Raw genomic sequence first — 22,796 nt, forward strand, 5'->3', positions numbered from 1 at the left:
ACAAAATACCTAGTATTTGAAACACGAGAAATCCGGGGAAAATTACTTCAGTTTTTGCGGGATTTCGGACAAGGATGCATTCCTACAACCTCGCTACGCTGTCGCTACCGACTGTCTGGAAGCCGTGTCTGTGACCCACAGATGTGGCACAAGAAGTGCTTCAACTGCAGCGACTGCCACCGGCCGCTGGACTCCGTGCTGGCGTGCGACGGCCCGGACCGCGAGGTCTACTGCAAGGCGTGCTACGCCAAGAAGTTCGGGCCCAAGGGCTTCGGCTACGGGCACGCGCCGACCCTCGTGTGCGCGGGCGGGGAGCCCAACATCACGTTGTAAGATCGCAGTTCGCTTGCTCCCACTCTGTTCGTCCCCCTCAAGTCCTGCTGAGCCGAGAGCTTTCAAGACGTCTCCTTCAGATGTGTTAACCCGTCCGAAACACCTACCTTAACTACCTTTCAAGTATTTGTTATTCATCAAAAGGAAAACTGAAAATACACAAATGCTCGTCTTTGCAAAACACCACTTACCTTTACCATAGACTCTGTGATGCATTACTGTAATCATTGTGCTGTCTTTTACTAACACAGTGATCATATTCAGAGGAATAAACCTCAAAACAAAATTTAAAAAATGATCTCTCTGTGTGTAACAATTAATATGAACAGTGGCAGATGCAGCAAATTTTTGTCATGTGTGGTGGGATGGGAAGGGGTAGGTTTGTAGATTTTAGAAGGAAAAAATAGATTAAAAAAATTTAGAATTTGAACAAATGTAACTAAAAACACTTACCTACATAACTATTGACACCAACACACTGACATATGGGCTTGCAGTAGTAGCCGTAGTCTACATGGCTTCTCATACAGTACATAATGTATTTGTATTGTCTTCACTGATATTTTGCAAATTTTTCATAACTTCAGAAGTGGAGGGAATGTTTATGTATCCCCTGAATCCCCCCCTTGCCACATCACTTATGGATGCATAGTTGTGTTAAGATTCTATTATTTCATTGAAAAGTCATCATATTAAGTTTTTTTTTTTTTTTATATATATATACATTTGCTGTGTTGTTTTGAGTTCCTTTTTTGGTTCTATCATTTTAAACAGTTTAACCTCGGATTTTTCAATTGTTAGTTCGTATTATTTTGTGGCCAGATCACATCAGCACACTCGCTGTGTCTCCTCGCGATCGAATGTGTCCAGATGAAAGGCAGTGTCTGTGCTCTGTGCAGCCCTGAGGCCAAGCCCGCGATGGGGGCGCGCGCCCCGCAGGGCCAGGGGTGCCCGAGGTGCGGCTTCGCCGTCTACGAGGCCGAGAAGATGATCAGCAAGACCAGGGTGAGTCGCGCAGTCCCTTCCCGCGGCTGTGTCCGAACACACACAGCGCACACACCCCTACAACCCTTGGCAAGCGCAGCCACAGTGTGGAGGATGCGTTTCTGTTGGCTGGACGGTGTCCGGATACTACTGCTGCCAGCACCACCTGTGGTCAGTTGGTCGTACTGCCATTTTCAGTCGTGGTACCTATGCGTATTCAACAAAACGTAAATAACAACCAGTCGAAAAAAAACTTAATGTAGCGTGACTGTCACAAATGTCAGCGCAACAAAATAAAAATTTTTGTCACGAATCTCAAAACACATTAAAAATACTTATGATGAGAATTTACACCCCTGTAAGTTTTAATTTTGTGTTTCGGTAATTTTTATTAAGGTTTTTATTTGTCTCTATTCGAGTTATCCCTTATGCTTGTAACGTTTTAAACGAATCTTATGCAAAAAAAAAATCTCAAGTAATTTTATGTACAAACAAAATAAAGCATGATTCCGAAGCTAGTGGGTGTAAGGATGAATCAGTGGATGCGAGTGTCGCATCTCTGGAAACCTCGATTCTAGTAGCGCTGCCGATGCATCCCTTGTGAGAATTCGTAAGCAACGAAAAGATGGCCGCGTCCACTATTTAAATTAACGACCAAGACATCATTTACACGACTGTATTATTCGTACAAAGTACCGTACCTCTGTGCCCTGCCACAGCAAGCACTCTCTTAACGACATTCTTGGGTTCAGCACAACCTCTACTTAGGCGCTGATTGTGCCACTCGCGTTCAGAAATTTTCAGTTTGATTCGGGTGTTTGTTGAACATAGTGCCAGGTTGCATCACTGCACTGTCCACATTTCTGTTCTCTCAGTTTTCTCTTTACTGTAGAGCAGCTCATTACAGCTTGTTTGAAATATCATCAGACCACTACATTGAGACGGAGATAGCCAAATAACAGTCTACTGCAGTTTTTACTGTTAACTTTATCAACTGAGACAGTGATGTTTCTTCCTTCGTCGTCGCGTGTCCCGGAGTTGCCTTGCCCGTGCCATGTGGCTCTGCGGACTTTCGAGTGAAAACTTCTCTCTCTCTCTGCGTCTTCCAGATCTGGCACCGCCGCTGCTTCAGTTGCCGGGACTGCAAGCGGTCCCTGGACTCGACGAACCTCAACGACGGCCCGGACCGCGAGATCTACTGCCGCACCTGCTACGGCCGCAACTTCGGGCCAAAGGGCGTGGGCTACGGCATCGGCGCCGGCACGCTGACCATGGCTTGAACCCGACCAGCTACGCAACTCCGCCAAAAAAAAAACCCCACCACCACCAACACAAAACAAAAAATTCACCCATGAAGTAACCCTTGTACAGCTTACGTCTAACCTGCAACTTGCTCGTCAAACACAGCCGCCCCACAGTGGGTTGCTGAGAAGTGGTTTACGTTTTATGTATTTTTCGTGTTCGTTTTTAACAAAAATGGTGCTGTAGCTTGATGTTACTAATTGTAAACCAGTGAAGTGAGGCTTCCTAGGTAGTATTTTTATTTTAAAGTAGGACAAAGCAAGAGTGATGGAGAAAACATTTTTGTTTTTTGAAGTACAAACGGCAACCTGTTTAGGTATGCGCCTTTTTTTTTTTTTCTCTGAAATATTTTTTATATAGTTAGTGTTATAAATTATTGAAACTGTAATGAGCTTTGTGTGTGTCGTGATTGTTTATGAAACACGTGAACTTGTGTGTGCTGGCCACGTATGCAATATAGTGTGTGTGCGGTGTTGCGTTACGCACTTGACGGATGAATATTCTAGTCAATTACAAACTAATATGGATGTGTGCTCTTGTACAATACTTGTAGGTTAGACTATATAATAACATAAATTATGTGCCGTCTCAACCAAAGTTGATAATACTATTTCACCTAAATAAATTATAAATAAAACTATAAATTTTTTTCTGTAAATAAATGTGTATATACATCATATTTTGATGATTGATTGTATTCGTTAGTGATTTTGTAACAAAAGAGCTGAACCTGACTTTTTATTACATTTCTTAACAAAATAATTTAGTATAGTACATTTTTTATGGGAAGCCCTTTTAAAGTAGTAACATAATGTTTTACCATCTATTAACTCACTCATTTGGATATCTACAACGTTTAATCGTCGCCCGAGATGTTTCGCCCCGGCTGGCAGTGTCTTGGTCACATCTGGTGCTGTTCGTCGGGTCAACAAAGGGTCAGAGAATCGCAGTCCGTCGATCAGTTATTCGTCCAGACATGGCAAAGACTCCTCGTAAAGCACCGGCAATGTTCTCGACCTTCCTCACTCCTCTTTGGCCTCGGTAGACCCAGAGTTCGGAGGCAGGAAGAGTCTACTGCTGGCGAGTGAACTCGAGATAGGGGAGACCGTCTCCATTGGCTCTGGACGCAGAGCTCTGGCCCGGACGATCGCCGTGGCAGTGAGCTGGCCTGTTCTTCCTTTGCCGTGGGAAAGGAAAGGGAGGCAATATCAGTTACAGGTGTTTCAAGTAACTCAACCAGGATCTGCCCCTTTGTTGTGCCTTAAGGGCTCGCCCCGTAGTGCCAGACGCAACTCGTCGGGACGACTGGGCAGGGTCGACTGCTAATGAAGCAGAGAGAGGATTCATGACATCTGAATCCTCCATCGACGGGACTCACATCATAGTATTCCACACTAACAATAACGTTTCTTTCATCTCAACTTTTCTCTTCTATTGACTTCTGTTTTTCTTTTTTTTATGTTTATGTTAGTGTAGTTCAAAGAACTAACAAATTATTTCTCACAGTGCTCTGCTATGTACATGCTGCTTAATTTAAGTGATTTTACTAAAAAACTGGTTGTACCTCCACCTGTCTTGTTTGGGTGAATATTGTTTTTGTTTTTTTTTGGGGTTCCAACAAAACTACACGCTGTTGACTTGCTAGACCCGACCTTCATGTTTGTGTACATCCACGTCACCTCCAGGAGTGCTACGAACTGGTGCAACAGGGTGTTCTGATCGGCTGTTCGCTCACTGCTACACACAAAGACACCACGTGGTGTCTTTCGCTCTCGAGACGAAGCGCTCTTTACGTCCCGCGTGAAGCAGGTTACCGAGGCTCCAGTTGCTCGGAATCATGGCTGTGCAACCACGAGCGTTGTTATAATGGACATTCCCGGAAACATCTAATGTTAGCTGATCAGAACACTTTGTGGAGCAATGTGGTCAAAGTCTCTCGTGGAAACAAACAGTTCCACTTGAAAAAAAAAATTTTTGTTTCGCTTATTACTTCTCTCCTTCGCCCACATTGGTCCGCCATCAGTTCGCAGACTCGTCGTCGTCATCATCATCATCACTTCACGCACCATTTCATGAGCTCACAACGAACGACCAGGTCTTGTCTTCGACCTGCGAATCACTCCTCCCACCACCATGGCACTTGAAGAAGTCTTAGATCAAGTTAGTTTTACTGCTCGCTTTATATCGCTTGTGATTGGTCAATTTGTGATTATGGCGTACCTCCGAAGAGGCATGCTAGTACTGTCTGTTTTAATGCTTAAATTTTTTTGCATTTTTTATTATACAATGAAATATTTTAATAATTTTTTTTTGTCTAGAATGTAATTTATTGTACAGAAAATATGTATAAAAACCAAATAAAATATCAGTTTAAGAACTGTATTCTTTAGTGAGTGATTACTGACTGCAACATACAATAGAACTTGAATAATAAGTCACTATTACAAATTTCAAAAGTACAGTAGATCATGTCAAGAACTCAACACAGTTGTAATGTGCACACTACAAATGTGAAATAAATAATTATGATTGACAAGTTATCATCTGAAGCACTTTTACTGAACATGTTCCCAAGATAATTAAGATTTGCAGAGCATAAGAAAAACGTAATCCATAAAATTTTTTTTTTGTAATTTCCTATACAAGATGCTCATCCCAAAAAAATAAAAATAAAGTTGTGAAGAGGTGTTTTAGACATTACTTGTCCCTAATAATGCAGTTAAGTATTTTTAAATTTCACTGACAAGCTATACAACCATTCTTACCAATTTACATTTCAAATAGCTAACCTAACCTATTGTTCACAGAATTTTATTGTAATTTGTAGGAGTGTATAAATAACATTAAAAAAAATTTCACTATAATATTTCATCAAGATTGTCCTCTGATGAAAACTGTTTCTGAATAAAGCAAAGAACAATAGTTTAGGCCGTCGTGTGAGTGATGCGCACAAGGAACTTATCTTCTGAATTGTGCCTGTAATAACCAGGGACGTAACTACACTACTTTCCACTCAGGGTACGAATTAAACTTTTTTTTTTTTCAAAACTAACCAAACAAACCCTTTCCCCTTTGCCACCACACATTAATTCCATTTTTCCAAATATTTTTGATTCAACTTAGTTCGGTAAATAAATAGAAATCTTACAGTCATCTAATTTTTAATACATCGCAAATTGGCTAGTACGCAAAAAAATAACAGTTTTTAAATATCTGACTACATATATACATGAACGTATCCTTCAATACAAACAATCAGTTCATCTGCCAACATATTTTTTTTGTTCTAACACAACAATATTCAAGTGAATATCTACAGTAAAATTAACTCTGCCAGTTTAGCTGTGCCCAGCAGACAGGTTGCAGATTTAACTGGTTGACTTATGACTACGCACTAAGTACTTGGCAGCTTCAACGTTTCACGAGCGCAAGTTGCTAGCTCAACATATTTATTTATGAAAGGTACAGAAGCATTAATACACCATGGTGCACATTGGTGGCAACTTCAAGGCACACCAATCAGTAATCACATAAATGCGTAAAATTGAACACGCATGAATTCTTATTTATTTTAAGTATGTAATTTACAAAAAGGTTAACCTCCAATATTACGTGAGCTACATTAGCTAGCTGTATTTATAGTATGAAACTGATACACACAATAATTCGAACTGGCATGACGATTATCTATTTACGGAATAAATAAAACACCCCATAGTTCCGTAACTGGTCATCTGAACCAGTAATAATTACAGACTATCCATATTACTAGGCAGCCATGTCTTTAAATGATAGTTGACCACCCACCACTGTCTGTGCAATATTCTGGAACCACCAACTCACTAATTAATCTGCTTCTGTTTTTCCAATGAAGGCGATGACTGCCTATAAATGTAGGATGTCATCGATTGAGCGCTCATCCTATATTTAGCACCTACAAGCCACAACACAAGTGTGCCTTGGAATCAAGATATTTCAGAAAATGGAGGATGTCAATTCTTATGCACACCCTACTTTTGCGTACTTTTTTTTAAATTTTTTTAAATTTATTAAGTGCAACTTATACCAGAATCAATTGGGTTCACACACTGAAATATAATTCTAGCTACTCTCCTGCGGAAGTCAGACGATTCAAAGGCTACATTTCGAACTAACCCAACCAATGGTTGGAAACTGTGCAGATGAAAATTATTTGAACAAGTTCCCTCTTCATTTACTTGTGCACTTATTAATTAAGAAGCTTCCTAATAAACTGAAACCCAAGCAGCCTAGCATACTAGCAATATTCTCTGTAAGTCCACTACTCGCTCAATTGTAAGTTCAAGTAAAAAACCTCCGTGCACGGCAGGCCGGCGGTGAAATAGTGGTGGACACCAGGGTACTCTGAGAAAACACCTTGATTTTCATGTGCAAAAAACATTTATTTAAAAAAAAAAATATATAAAAACAACTTTACATACTATACAAGATTGATAATTTCTTTCATCTACAAGATAAATTATTTTTAATGTAAGGTATCTAGCATTAAAACTCGTTCATCGGAATCAGCTAAAACAAGAAAACTCGTATGGAAACAGATTGTACAGCTAAAAGTCGAGGTTCCGCCACGGTAAAGGAAACGTCTCACAGCTCCAGGCCGGGACACTCGGGGATCACGTGGACGCGACGGGCTACCGGGACCTCCGTCCCGCCGCCTTGGCCCTCCGGGACTTGCCCCCGGGGGCGGAGGACTGGCCGCCGGGGGCCGAGGACGTCCCCGCGTCCGCGCCGAAGGAGTAGCGCGCCTTCAGCCGCTCCCGGATCAGCAGCCCGCGGATCAGCAGCTTCCAGCGGCCGTACACGCGCTTCTCCAGCTTCTCCCGTTGCCGCTGCTCCTGCTCCTCCTGGTCCTGCGGTCAGTCCCCGCCTCCACAGTTCCTACCCGACGCTCCCTCGACGTCCCGCGATCGGGAACAAACAAATTACTAGGGACCAGATGATGTGGTGAGTTCCTTTCCACATTTCCCAACCTTCCACGATCGTGAATGAACATATTTAAATTATTACAGACAAGATGATATCGTGAATCGCAATAAAACCTAATTAACAATGATAAGTAGAGATGGTGATTTATAGCATTTAAAATAATAATATTTAGCATTTTAAATTTTAAATTTAGCATTTTGTAGCATTTTTAAAAACAAGATTTAGCCAATTCTCTCATTTTACATTACTGAAGAAAAGTAAATTTTTAAAAAGCAGTAAATAATACACATATTAATTATTAACAACCACAGAAATAAAGATCTAGCACAACTACAAAGATAGCCTATCTTGGCAGGTTTCCAAACAACTTTTTAGCACTTATGAGTGCAATAAATTGAATACTTAAAATTACAATAAATATTTTTTAGTAATGTTCGTGGCCATTGTTGATGTAGAGTGCACAAATAATATTATTGAAACTCTTTTTTTTTCAATTTTCGCCTTTATTTGGTTTTCGATCATGCCAGAAACCGTTGCTTCCCGTTTTACCGACTTTTTTTCCATCCGATTTCTCGGTAAATCTTTTTTTTTTTTTGCAGCCTGATATCCCTCAGATTTAATGTGCTTTTCAAGTACATCTTTTTTTTCCACTCCAGACGGCGATTACATAAATTGCGCATTAAAATATTCTTATCACTTTCGTAGAACTGTTCACTTTTGTATTCATTTATGCAATCGCGAATGGAAATTACGTTTCGTCCCATTTTTACCACGAAAAATATTAGTATACAACACATTCTCGAGTATGCACGTATTTGTAAACACACCACCTTCCACAGACTACACAAGAACGCGGCTTTCACGTGAAACACAGCCAGAAAATGGGACTTACAATTGTTAGCGCAACGAAGCAGAGATGTCGCAATATAGTGGCCTAAAAACTTGTACTCTGCAAGATGACGGACACTCTTCCAGCTAGTTGTTCTTTGCTTTGTTTACAATCGCGAGGCACGGATGGCCATTCTACATTCAATATTTACTAACAATAGTAGTTGTGAATGACGTGACACTAAGATACTTGTGCTGAATACACCATAAAATGATGGTTTCTTTTGATACTGAACTGAAACGAAATACAATTGGTAAATAAATTGTGTAGAGTGAAGACGAATCTACTTTATTACCTTGATTTTGCATTTATCTCGGAATAGTCTACATTTCGCATTTTATAGCGGAAAAAATAAAATTTAGCATATTTTCGCATCTATTTCGCGAAAACAAAAAATCACCATCCCTAATGATAAGCGTGTCAATTCACCACGTAACACAAACGCAAGTCAATACACCATAAAGCAATGAAATTAATCAGGCTTTTAATCAAAAAACTAACTCAAAATATAAAAACTTAATCATAAAATATATTAAATCCAATTCCTTTTGCAGGAAGTTTGTACCAAAATGTATGTACTGAATAAATTGGAAAATGTTTTACTCTTTTGATCTTGCAACTCGCCGCCTGAGTATTGGAGTGTTCGATGTCCACTTTTTAGGTTTTTTATGCTATGGACACGAAATTAATATTAGTATTAATTTGTACTATATCCACACACGTCTACGCACATAAAAATGTTTGTTCTTAATTTAAGACCAATATTATTTTGTTCTGTCATGATATTCATAGTTGTTTGAACTTTCAGATGCTTATATCTCAGTTCCGACGAACTGTTATCAATAACATATTTTTTACATTTCAAACACATGTACTTGCCAAATTTTTGTTGTTATATTATATTGTAAATATGCATCATGTTCATAATAATATGCTAATTTATGGAGAAAAAAAAACCAACTTCATAAAAAAATAATAACCCTGAAATCACCTGTTTTAAAAATGAAATAAGCCTCAAAAAAAAAAACACAAAATAGTGTCGCTAGTAATAGCGGTAACTGTGTTACGATGTTTCTCATGGAACCTAAAAATTAAAACTTCCACCCAAAAATATTTTTTAATGCATAAGAATAAGCAAGGTTGTGCTACTTCTATGCCATGCCACGTGGCTCAGGTCTGATATAGAAGTGCCAATTTTGTGTACATTTTTATGTCATACTACCTATATTCCATATCTTGCATGCTGGTTAACTATGGTAATTTTTATTAAAAACAAATGCAATTCAATTAAATCACTTATAAAGGTATAAGTAAACAAAATTACGGTAATATATTTTTTTCTGAACCATTTAAATAAATGAGAAGTGTCTTAAGCTTCAACCAAAATTTAAGGAACTTAGACTTAAACAAAAAAAAACAGATCTCATGTTTGTAAATAAAAATTGGAATCTGTATATTTTATAAACGCACCCAACACTGGTCATATTTTATTTATAGCGCTATATTAGTTTAAAACAAACTGGATGATTATGCACACATCTCTAACTTTTTGAGGGTGAATTATTATATAGATCAGTGTCTAATTTCTCTTTGAAAGACAGTTTTTGTAATATATGAGTTTGTCAGCAAGTTAAGGGTGTTTTAGCAAATGTATCTGACTGTTCCCGCTCTTACCTTCTCCCACGCATCCAAGAGGACTTCCTCGAATTCCTCACACACGACGAACCCGTCATAAGTCGGGTGGCTGCCTCCGCTGTGGAAGTCGAAACCGACGACGGCCGACACGCAATCAATGTTCAACTTCTTGGCAACTCTGCACAGGCCGGGAACTGTACGGAAACACAGAACAGCCAACCGCGTTACCTTCCCCGTTTACTGTTGCTACCAATTGGCGATTGGCCAATCAAATCCTCGGTACCATCAAATCCTTAGTATTTGAAGGATTCAATACGCGAGGGAAAAGATTTAAAGAAAAAATTAGAGGAAATAAAGTAAATTAAAACAATTAAACACTGATAACCTCTGAAGTTTACAAAGTAATTTTTTTTCTTCATACCTGTCCTGTTATACCTATAGTATATATTGTACATTTAAAAACAAATATATAAATAAAATTACACTACAATATGAATTTATTCTGGAAACTTAGTTGAATAAGTCATTTAAAGGGTTAAATTTTCCAAAAAATGTTATTATTTTCATTTCTTGTATATTATTCTATTTTGACACCTTGAGATCTAGATTCGGATATGAGGGGTACATTCGAAGTACACTTTGTTATTTAAATTTGAGAGATTCGGACATAAGAAAATTTGGATTTGACCCATTAGTAATTGTAAAAAAAAATGCAAAAATGTGTAAGAAGCCTTTTTTTTTTTTTTTTTTTTTTAACACTGTGTAGATATAAATTATAATTTATTTTGGTTTCACGTATTACTGACAGGGTCATTAGAGAAAGATGTACACCATTCAGGTTTGAAGAGTTCCTCAAGGAACTATGTATTCCAACATTTTCCTAGTAATTCCACGAAACATGAAAAACTGAAACAAAACAAAATTGAACCATAACAAGAACCCAAATCCCTCCGAATGCAAATCTAATGGTAGGGACAACATTATTTCTTGAATTGTAATAAAACCGAAATAAAACCGAAGTAACAGAGAGTCAATGCACCGAGCAGCACCAAAATGTAAGTTAACACACCACAAAGCACCAAAATGCAACTAAAATCATAAAAGACATGACTTTTTTTTAATAAACACACTCATTTAAATCACAACATAATAATCTTTTAATGCATTAAATTCAATGAATGCAATTCACTTAGCATGAAGTTTGTAGCAAAATGTATGCACCAACTTAATTGTATTTTTTTTTTCCAGCTGTTATTGCATCAGTAACATTTTTTTACATTGCAACATTGGTAAATTTTTTTTCAAACAGATATAAATTCTTTTCGAATTACTTTTATTGTTCTGATTAGTTGAGACATGCTATTTACAAATTATTATGTATTGTGATTAATGTAAAAGTGAAAAATGCATCAGTCAAAATCACACTGTTTTGTGAAATGAGTATCAAGAAACAATTGTCATATTTGTGGAATAATATGGTATCTTTATGAATCAACAGAATTCATAAAAAAAGGGGGGTTGTCTGTAAAGTCGGTTAACGGACGATAATTTTACATGATAAAGCCACAAGAAAACATTGATGAAAAATTGCATACTTTTTAATTTTTTTTCAAATATTATTTACAGTTTTCGCAAATTTAAATTAAATAATTTGTTTAAATATAATCATGAACAATTTGTTAAAAAGCTTGCCTTAACCAGTTTGATATTATAGAAGAATTTCTGGCACGGTTGTTGGCCGGTTCTTGCATGCTCGCCTCAGGCCGAACGTGACAATTTTTCGTGCATGCAGCCAGGCGTTCATCGACTTATAAGACGTTATCACGTCAAAAATGAAAACGAAACCACTGATAGCTAATGTTATAGTATATACGGAATCGGCCTGATCCCGTCTGCGCTGACGGGCGAAGGACGGAGCGAGGACGGAGCGAGGACGGAGCGTCACCTTGCAGGTGCACGGTGCCCCGGGGCAGCATGCACGGCTTGAAGAGCTCCACGTTGCCGTACTCGTTCCGCGGCACCTTGCCGTCCCGGGCCGCGGGCGGGACGTAGTCGTCCACCTGCCACTCCCCGAACACCTCGAGGGGCAGGTCCGTCCTCACCTGGCCCGTCATCTGCAGCGCACCGACCCCAACCCCCCCGTCACTCCAGGTGTGTCCCACTCCAGTGGCGGCGCAGACATGGGCGTCGCAAGGATATGTTTTTTTTAGGGGGGACTGCAATTGATTTAGTTGTTCAGGAATATCCATCCCCTGTGAAAAGAAGCGGGGGGCCTGGGGGGCCCCGGGGGGTCCTCCCCCGGGAAAATTTGGGGTTCGAAGGTGCAAAAAGTTGGGTTTTTTAGGCATTTTTCTTTCCTAAATATTCTAATTATAGTGGGTTGCAATATATAATTTATTTTTTATAAAAAAATATTTTCAGAGAACAAATTTGTGAAAACACAGTGCTCACATTACCACAATCGGACTAAATGCACCATGGGTTATGTCACAGAAATCATATTTTTAATATAACTACGAAACTAAATATATTATTGGAGGGGACGAAATTGAAGACTTTTATTATTGGGGGGGGGGGGGGGGACGGTTGCGACGCCCATGGCGCTGAGACCAAAATAAAGGTCACTACCTAAGAAGAGCTCATTTCGCTCATTTCTCGTCATCACGCGGTCATTCCTCGTAAGACTCTGAAGGTTGACGTGCGTGCAGAAATAATTCACAGCACAACGCCGCACAAACAAAGAACTTGTGCAGTCAAAATTGAAACAATGCACCTTGGACATCAGGGTGTTAAGATACATTACCTATCCTCATTGCTTGAGTGAGATTCCAAAAATTCAAGTTGCGGAAAAAAATAAAATTCAAACGATATTCCAGAGTTTTTTTTTTTTTTTCAGTTTGTGAGTCATTTAAAGATTATTTTTCTTTAGTAAAGTAATTGTGGGTGCACGAAGCTTTCTAAAGTCGAAGTCGAATCAAAGATTAATTTTCTTCAACCTTGTCTTCGGGAAATTTAAAAAAAAAAAAACTTTGGTGATTCAGAATATTTTTTTCTTAAAGCAGAATACGTTAAAATGTATATTTACTATCGCCACTGTTTGGGGCCATAAACAACACCCGTGTTGTCAGCTGTTTTTACTGGGAGAGAACCATTCAAACCTTAAAAATGGATTAAAACTGTTGGCATTTTTTTCGGGTGGACAATACACTGCAGAGACCGGACGCTTGCTCTCGCACTTACGATGCAGAGCGTGTGGTTTTGACTAAGCTGTCCCCATCGCTGTAGATTCACATCTTCCAGAGGCAAGATACAAGTTTGCTATTATAGTGCAACTCTTACTTTTAGGTTTAGCAGTTCTGATAAAACCCCATCACGTTATATGCAGTTATTTAGTAAATACTGCATCCTGAACCTCCGCTTAGTTGAAAATTACATGATATGCCTGTGAACTGGTCACCCATGCCACTTTAGTCCACTCTTGTTTGCAGCTTTCAGAACCTTGCATCGGGATGGGAGGTGGGGTAGGAGTGCCCGATGAGACAAGATAATAGTAATAAGCTACCCCTCCCCCCTCCACTCATCCTTCCTGGCGACCACCATACATCACAGCATTCTTTGCTCTCTGACGAATGGCTTAAGAACTACACCCATAAAACTACTCTTTTCCTTGTAATTACTGCCCTTTTTTACTTCTCATTGCTGCTAGTCGTTTCAAACCACTCTACTGACAGAAAATGGCTCCAGAAAAGCTGTTAACATAAACTATGGTATAAATTTACTAATTTTAATAATTTTTTTTTTTTTTTAATTTCTGTGTTTGAATTGAGATTTTTTACCCTACAAAGTAATTTTTCATAAAACTCATACGTTTGGGGTTGTATGGTATTCAGAGTCGCAGTATTTTCGGGTGAGTACGGTAGGTACATCATAAATTTATAAAAACCTCTTTGTACAACAATTAAAGATAGTTATATTATGAATTTACTTAGAATAGTAGTAGTAATAGTAATAGTAGTGGTGGTTGTAGTAGTAGTAGTGGTGGTGGTGGTAGTGGTATTGGTACTAGTAGTAGTAGTATTGTAGTAGTAGTAGAGTTGTTGTAGTAAGCACAAAACACAGTCTTACGGAAGCCAAATGACCGAGGACACGGAGGCAAGAGGCAGAAGGAGACTGACCCGGTCGTACTTGGGCCGGGCCTTCACGACCTTGTAGGGCTGCTCCCCGGGGCGGACCACCTTCGCCTCCTTGAGCCACACCTCGCGCGAGTGCAGGTTCCTCACGCACTCGCGGGCGTACACCGGCTCGCCGCGCACGAAGCCCAGCGAGGGTGCGTCTGGCGGGTAGATGGCCTCGAACTTGAGAAGGTGGCGCCCCAGCGCGTACAGGGGGTGGTTCTTGTACCTGCCAATCACAGCGCACTGCAGGCACGAGCCACGGCATCGTGTGGCTGATTGCCATCAAGCCGAAATAACACCACGCAAGTTGATACACGAGGCACCGAAATGAAACAAAAATCATTTGATTAATCCGCATATTTAATCCAACCTCGATAGAGATTATAAAAACGTATTATTTTAATTCATTAAATTCAATGAATGTAAATTATTTAGCATGGAGTTTGTACCAAAAATGTATGTAGTAAATAGATAGGAAAAAATTAATGTTTTATATACATATTGCAATTGTTATTGCCTAGTTAACAAATTTTTACATTACGACATTGGTACATTTTTCAAACCCACATATACTAGTTGATTCATCTGTATTGTTCTGGTTGCATATTACGACTCATTTTGTAAAAGTGCATCATGTATTATTTTTGGTGAAGTAAGAATCACTGAACAAGTGTCGTATTTGTTTAAAAATGTGGTATCATTATGAATAACTGAATTTACTGTTTCCCGTGCAAAGCAACCACATGAAACACATTTCCATATAAATGTTTGGTACCACATATTTTTACTGCCGCACATGTTAAGATGGTATTGGAATCCCGTTCTTGAATTATAAACATGTGAAAAGTCTCGCAATTAACAAGACATCAACAAACAAATGAACAAAATAAAAATACGAGTTAAAAAAAGAGAGGTTATGTTCCATTTGAAAACTAAAATACATGTGTATTTGCATTGCATGCTTTTCTTAGAATGAATTATTTTGGGTAATTTAGTAAATTTATAAAAACATTTTAACCAAATTTAACTAAATCCTGTATTGGTTTAGAATCACTGAATTGGCAACAGTTATATTAGCACATCGGCAAAATTTTGTGAATCAGTACAGCTCTAGTCAGAATAGCTACATCTTAAATAGGTAATTCCTAAGCAACCATTAAAAATAATTTACAGTATTTTTAACGTACCTATACTAACCCAACCAACCGTCCACAATGTGTTGTACTATTTTTAATGTAGCTCACCCGACGTAATCAATTCTCATGATTTAACTCACGTTCTCCAAATCACACACACGCACAGACCCGCAACGGAAAGGAAAAAAATTGTGACGGCTGTACCAACCCACACGCATTGTAACGTAAGTTACAGTGTGATTTCTCAGGAAGCAGCAGGAATTCAGTAACTCTGTTTTCGGGGTGAATACAAACGTCTCTAGTGTATAAATTTTTTTTATATTTCTTCATGACAAATCAGCACTATAAGAAAATCGCCCAGCCTTGCAAAATTGCATACTTACACATTGCATACTTGAATATATATAATATATATTATATACATAATATATATATAATATTATATATATATAATATATAATATAATATATATATACATAATATATATAATATATATAATATATATATAAAATATATTATATAATATAGGTATATATATTATATACATAATATATATATTATATATATATTATATATAAAATATATTATATATATTATAGGTATATATAATATATAATATAGGTATATATAATATATAATATATATTTTTTTTATAAATATTTATTTATTTATTACCTGTGACATCAGCCAAAGAGAATTGCGTTTCCTAAACCTAATAACAGAATAACCTAAGAAGCAAGAAGTTTCCCTTGTGCATGCGTGGAATCCGCGACGGATGTCAAGGGGGTGTACGAACCCCGAGTAAGCTACACGTGTATGGTCACCGCAGTACACCGGGAAGTGTCGTGTGGCAGGGGGGCACAGACACGCTCCGACATGCACAAGGGGCAGGCCGGGAGACTCACTCGGAGACGGTGGCGGGCAGGGGCCGGTCCTCCAGCTGGCGGTCCATGTCCTCGTCCTCCTCGCGGTCCGCGGCCGTGCGGCGCCCCGTGAACCCCCTGAGGGCGCGCGCCCACCACCCGGGGTCCACCCGCTGCCTGCGCGTCGCCGTGTGGAACTGCGCGCAGTAGCGCCGCGTCACATCCTTCAGCGTCTGGTCGTTGTTGAAGCCCAGCACGTACGTGACGGGGTGCGTGGCGGTGGCCTGCACACACACACCAACCTCTCGACACTTGACCACACACGCCACCTCTCGACACTCGACCACACACGCCACCTCTCGACACTCGACCACGCACGCCACCTCTCGACACTCGACCACGCACGCCACCTCTCGACACTCGACCACGCACGCCACCTCTCGACACTCGACCACGCACGCCACCTCTCGACACTCGACCACGCACACCACCTCTCGACACTCGACCACGCACGCCACCTCTCGACACTCGACCACGCACGCCACCTCTCGACACTCGACCACGCACGCCACCTCTCGACACTCGACCACGCACGCCACCTCTCGACACTCGACCACGCACGCCACCTCTCGACACTCGACCACGCACGCCACCTCTCGACACTCGACCACGCACGCCACCTCTCGACACTCGACCACGCACGCCACCTCTCGACACTCGACCACGCACGCCACCTCTCGACACTCGACCACGCACGCCACCTCTCGACACTCGACCACGCACGCCACCTCTCGACACTCGACCACGCACGCCACCTTTCGACACTCGACCACGCACGCCACCTCTCGACACTCGACCACGCACGCCACCTCTCGACACTCGACCACGCACGCCACCTCTCGACACTCGACCACGCACGCCACCTCTCGACACTCGACCACGCACGCCACCTCTCGACACTCGACCACGCACGCCACCTCTCGACACTCGACCACGCACGCCACCTCTAGACACTCGACCACACACGCCACCTCTCGACACTCGACCACGCACGCCACCTCTCGACACTCGACCACACACGCCACCTCTCGACACTCAACCACACACACACCACCTCTCGACACTCAACCACACACACACCACCTCTCGACACTCAACTGCTGTCTGAAAAAGTTGTGAAAAAAACATTTAATATATAATAGTAAACTAAAAAAATCAAACAATTTGATGTTTCAAGACTGTTATTTATAAATATTTTTGCTTTTAAAAAAAAATGGCCTTAACAAAGCGTTAACAGAAGGTGGTGAGGGGGGGGGGGGGGGGGGGGAGTGAGAGAAAATGCTTGAAATGTTGATTGTGAAGGCTTATGATGTATTGAAATAGATAATGTAGCATATTCCAAACTGTTAATTAAGTACTTGATACATTTACGAAACTGCAGCCAATGCTACAGTTCTACAGTGGTGTCGGTGCAAGCTACAAGCTAACCCCTTGAAGGTCCGTCATTCTCGCTCGTCTGATCTACACAGACTGGGAACGATGTCCATGCACCAGCGAATGAGGCAATTGTTCCGTATCGCACATCCAAGATCACACCCTGATCCTGGTGACATGATTCCTGTAAATACTGATCGTACGGTACATGGTCTTGCCGTTTTAATTTTAGTTCATCAAGAAATCATGCACATAACAAAAACATGCGGTATAAAAATGAATTATGATATTAATTTGGATAAAATGTAAAGTGTATTTTCTATTCAAATTTTAATCATTATCCAATATTATTTCTTAAGATTTTGTTATGTTCAAAATTTTTCGACGTACTAAATTAAAACTGCAGGCATATGTACCACAGGATAAAAATGAACACGATCATGCCATCTGAATCAAGGGATAAACTATTAACCGCAAATTATATTAATCCTTGAACACGTGGAAATTACATTTATTGTAATTGCTGAGCCCAGACTGTGTACTTTAAGGGCTATATTTGCAAGCACTGGCACCAGACGCACTGCGACTCAGCCACGCCGAGACGGGAGCACTCACGTATATCTGCGAGATGCAGTGTATCTTCCCACGAGGAACGTCCACGCTGATCCACTTCTCCTCCTCCTCCAGGAACACCTCGGCCCACACGTCGCAGCGATCCCTCTTCTTGCCCGCCGCCTCATCGCCCCGCGGGGCACGCACCCGGGCGGACGAGCTGCCCGGCTCGAAGTCCCCGTCGCTGTCGGAGCCCGCGGCCCCGCCGGGATCCTCCTCGAACTCGCTGTCGCTGCGCTGCTGCCTCGCGCCGGGGCGGGGCGTCCGCTTCGCCCCGCCCCCGGCCACTGCGAGGGACACGCGTCCCTGGGAGTTGCCCCCCTCTTCCACGCCAGAGCCGTCGCTCGAGCCGTCACGGTACCTCGCCGAGGCACCAGACCTCCTCGCCCTCAGGGTCCTGCCTTCGCTCGCACTCTCCTCTCGTCCCAACACCTTTGAGGCTTTTTTCTTTGTACTTTCCTCGGGTTTTGAGGACTTTGTTCCCCTTTTATCGTCCACCTTCTTTGAACTTGCTCCGTCCTTACTATGGAGGACTTTAGCTGCTTTGTTTTTCTTCGATTCGTTTTCAGACTCACGGCTCCTTTTCGTCTCTTCCGCTTGTTTTGAAGGGGAGGCCTTTCCCTTGGTGTGAGGCTTACGTGAGGCTTTCGATGCCTTGCTGCTTGCAGGTTCTTCGACTTTCTCCTTTTTGCAGTTCTTACCCTTCTCGCCATCGCTCACGGCACAAAGCTCACTCGAGGGTGGTTTCAACGGCAGAGGCTGCAGCGATATCACCAGTCGGGCTTTCAGTCCCACGGCTCTCGCGGTGCAGATGAACATCATTGCTAGCTCGCGTTTAGAATTTGCAGCTTTTTTCTCGAACTGAACTTCTAAAACTTTCTGCAGTGGAATAACACCACCTGATACTTCTTCGGAAGTCTCTTTGTTCAACGGCACGGCACCGGCAAACCAAGAGACAAACTGTTCCAGGTACTTGAGGTTTGAATGTTTCGGGGGATAGCACTTGTCCGACGGTATCAGAGACAAAGCCACAGCCGTCAACTCGACGGAATTGAGAACCGAGTTCACGTACCTACCGTGAGCTATCCAGCACAGCAAATGCACTTTGTGCACTAACACTTGTATTTCACGCTTAACTCTATTCAGTCTACGCAACATGTGTGCCTTCCAGTCAAAGCCCTTCTTTTTCCTCTTTTCGTACATGCCGGGAAACTTAAGAGTGATTTCAACACCTTCCTTAGGAATGCTGGGTTCCCTGGGTTTCTGATCCTTTGTTTCAACATTTTCCCAATCATCATCTGAGTCATCAGAATCAGAATCTTTTTTCCTTTTCCTTCGCCCATTAGTCATGGGTTTGGTGGTTTCCGTGATGGTTTTACTCGATCCCTCTCCCAGGGTTAGCAACTGTAACACATCTACAGTATCATCGGCTGTATTTTTTGTACATTTTCCTGAGTCTTTCCTAAGCGAAGCATTTTTTGATTTATTCTTAAGTTTCGATGAGACTGTTTCTTCTTGTTTCTTTTCATTAGTTTTTTTTGTAACTGAGGTAGAGGAATTCTCTTTAACCTGACCTTTCTTGGAACACTTGCTTGATCCAACTGTCGAACCACTGGCATTCTGTGAACGAGGGGCCTCAAAATCATCATCACTAAGAGCCGATTCTGAATCGCTTAGCCGAGAAACTTCCGAAAATATTTTATTTTCAATCTCCGCAAACTCATTTTTTTTCAAAGGTTTGAAAAAGTCTGAGTCCAAATCTAGCTCATTTACCTTTACAAACTCATCAGAGCTGCTTTCTGACGATTCTTCCTTGACATCAGCTTTGGCGCTACACTCGTGTGTTGCTGTTTTATCTTCATCTTCGGCGCTCTCTTCTTTCAATCGTGGCTTCTTCTTTCGGACTCCGTCATTCAAATTTTTGGTCTTGTGAACCGTGACTTGATTCCTTTTAGTTGCTTGTCTCGTCCTCATTATCCTGATAACCTAGAAGCATTACAAATGTAACGATGCAACGAACTTGGTTAATAAATAAAGTGTCACTGATACTTCCAATTACCGCCGAAATCCGCAAAATAGCGTACGAATATTACGTTTCCTCAAGGCCACAAGCTTTAAATGCCCGGCTGAATAAGAAAAAAAATAAAGTGGCGGTAAATTGCCAAAACATTACGCAATCTGTCCGACATGCGCAGAACAGCGTATTTATTTTCTAAAATAAGTTTTTAATAGATTCACCTATAGTTATATGTTTTGAAATTATTTCATTTTTGCTTCAATCAGTATTGCCCTTTTCAAAAAAAAAAGTATCTTAAATTGTAAAAAGGTTTCAATCTAAATGTAAAGGGAATACAAATCAATATATTAGATGATTGAGATATGATCTACTATTTATCATGCATTAGTCTTAAAGTAATGCACCATTTTTTTTTAATTATTTGGCAAAATAATAAAGTTTATATTGAATGTGAATTTTTTTTTTCATTGAACTGTGAATTATTAATTTTCGCAATTTATCATGAACAAAAGACACGAAAGGAAAGAAAAAATTTTATAACGCAAAAGTTTAAGTTTAAAAAAATGTTAGTACTGTATGATGCTTTGAAGTTCAGTCACGTCCACTCAATTCCACTTCCAAAGTAATGTTACAAATAGGATGAGGCAGCATGAGATATGCTATTTTAGACTGCTTTTTCTTTCTTTTCTACTGCCAGCGGCTGATACCACAAACGAACATTCTTTCAAGTTCCACCAAATTGTTTCCAAAATTCTAATTCACAGTTATGGACATCGAAAAAATCGATAAATTTGGTATCGAGTACTTTTTTCAATACCGATACTTCTGTACTCGATACTTTTTATCAGCACATATCGAACACTAATCTCGCAACAAAATATCGAAATTAATATACAACCTGTCAACTGTCACACTTACAGTTCAAACTGTTTGTATTGTTATTTTACTAGATAACTATTATGATTTTAAAATAAATAACCAATAGAACATTATATTATTAATATAAGAATTATATTTTTATATTTCTGAAATGTTGGTAATAAATAAACACTTTCCTAGCCCCTTTTCAACAAGATGTTGCTAGCACCCATGTGGTATCAATGTTATCGATTATCGATATGTATGAAATAGAAAATATCGATCTGGTGCAAATTTGGTAGCAGGTATAACAATATTAATTGATAAAAATAAGAACTTGCCTTGTTTTGCATTCACAATAAACCGTATTGCTGAATCGACAATGACTGTAAATGATTTCAAATTATTGATCAACAAGGTTAGAGACATAATAAAATATTTCAAGTCAAGTGTCATTCAGAGTGATTTATTGAGGAAACAACAAATGGTGATACCTCTTAAGTTGGTCTTTGGAATTATGTTTATTACATGCTGGAGAGGTGCATTGACCTGTGTCCTATTGTACATCAAATTTTGATGCTAAACGCAAAAGCACCACATACTAATTCCCTCGGCTTTAGAATTACAGAATATTAAACTATTGCTTAACTTTTTGAAGCCTATAGAATACGTTACCAAGGAACTGTCCTTTAAGAAATATATAACTATCAGCAAAATAGTTTAAGTATGCCTAGTGACAGCTACATTGACAGCAGTGTAATAGAGACATTGAAGAACGGGATAGTAAAATTAATTTAGCATAGATTTTAATACATTGAAGATAATCATTTGATTCAAATGTCCTTCTATCTAGACACGACATTCAAAAACATATTGTACATAATTTCTAGACCCTAGATTCAAAAAGATTATTTTTCAATATAACATATCTTGTGCTAAGACAGATTTGTAGATAATTGAAATAACTTTAATTTTGATTAATTTAATGCATGTTTTAATTAATGCATAATTAATATAGAAAAGGATCAATATTTTGAGTATTCGATAGTTTTCTTTCGATACTTTTTTTCCGATACTACAATTGAGTAAAGTATCGATACTTTTTATTCGATACTCTGTCCCTATATACAGAAAACGTAATTTTACAACAAATAATTTTCAAAATACATACTTCCACGTTCCTGCGGCCATTGACTCTCCCATATTATGATATTAATCGTAATGACGAGTTTTATTATTTATGACATCAACACTCGTCTTTAAAAAAAATACTAAAATTAAAACTTGAAATCCATCTACCCAAATTTCGAATGTTCAGTATATTTATGTGTCATAACAATTAGGCCGTGCAGCAATATAAAGAAAATTATTTAGTAATTATTGTAAGTTACACAACCATATTTATTTAAAAATTTGATTAATTTGCAGTTAATTTTAAAACCAAAAAATTGGTTACTTTTGGTAATTTTAAATAATTTAAAATATTTTACAAAAATGTTATGCTGCCTGCTCTTAAGGGTTACAACAGGTGCCAATGTAATACCTAAAATATGTATAGACTATTTTTAAAAGTATGATCCCTTTGAAATCACA

General features: G+C 39.7%; 2 protein-coding genes across 4 annotated transcripts in view; one reads left to right on the forward strand and one right to left on the reverse strand.

Moving 5' to 3' along the window:
• LOC134537056 (muscle LIM protein Mlp84B) overlaps positions 1–5,159 on the forward strand; it is a 46,040-nt gene extending 40,881 nt beyond the window's left edge. For 2 of the 3 annotated variants that reach the window (XM_063377286.1, XM_063377285.1), the window contains exons 10-12: positions 142–329; positions 1,233–1,338; positions 2,427–5,159. In XM_063377286.1, coding sequence (XP_063233356.1) covers positions 142–329; positions 1,233–1,338; positions 2,427–2,597 — 465 coding nt within the window. In that variant the 3' untranslated portion in view covers positions 2,598–5,159. Of the gene's footprint in view, positions 1–141; positions 330–1,232; positions 1,788–2,426 lie in introns of those variants that run through there. The other variant, XM_063377284.1, reaches the window with a different exon arrangement.
• Positions 5,160–5,273: 114 nt separating this feature from the next.
• On the reverse strand, positions 5,274–20,938 carry LOC134537055 (DNA repair protein complementing XP-C cells homolog). Its single transcript, XM_063377283.1, has 6 exons — positions 18,332–20,938; positions 16,325–16,566; positions 14,284–14,509; positions 12,054–12,222; positions 10,148–10,302; positions 5,274–7,508 (listed from the first exon to the last, which is right to left on the reverse strand). The coding sequence occupies exons 1-6, from the start codon at positions 20,300–20,302 to the stop codon at positions 7,290–7,292; spliced, it is 2,982 nt and encodes a 993-aa protein (XP_063233353.1). The 5' UTR covers positions 20,303–20,938; the 3' UTR covers positions 5,274–7,289.
• Positions 20,939–22,796: the final 1,858 nt, after the last annotated feature.

The sequence above is a fragment of the Bacillus rossius genome, chromosome 11, assembly GCF_032445375.1.
Source record: "Bacillus rossius redtenbacheri isolate Brsri chromosome 11, Brsri_v3, whole genome shotgun sequence".
Taxonomy (NCBI): Eukaryota; Metazoa; Arthropoda; class Insecta; order Phasmatodea; family Bacillidae; genus Bacillus; species Bacillus rossius.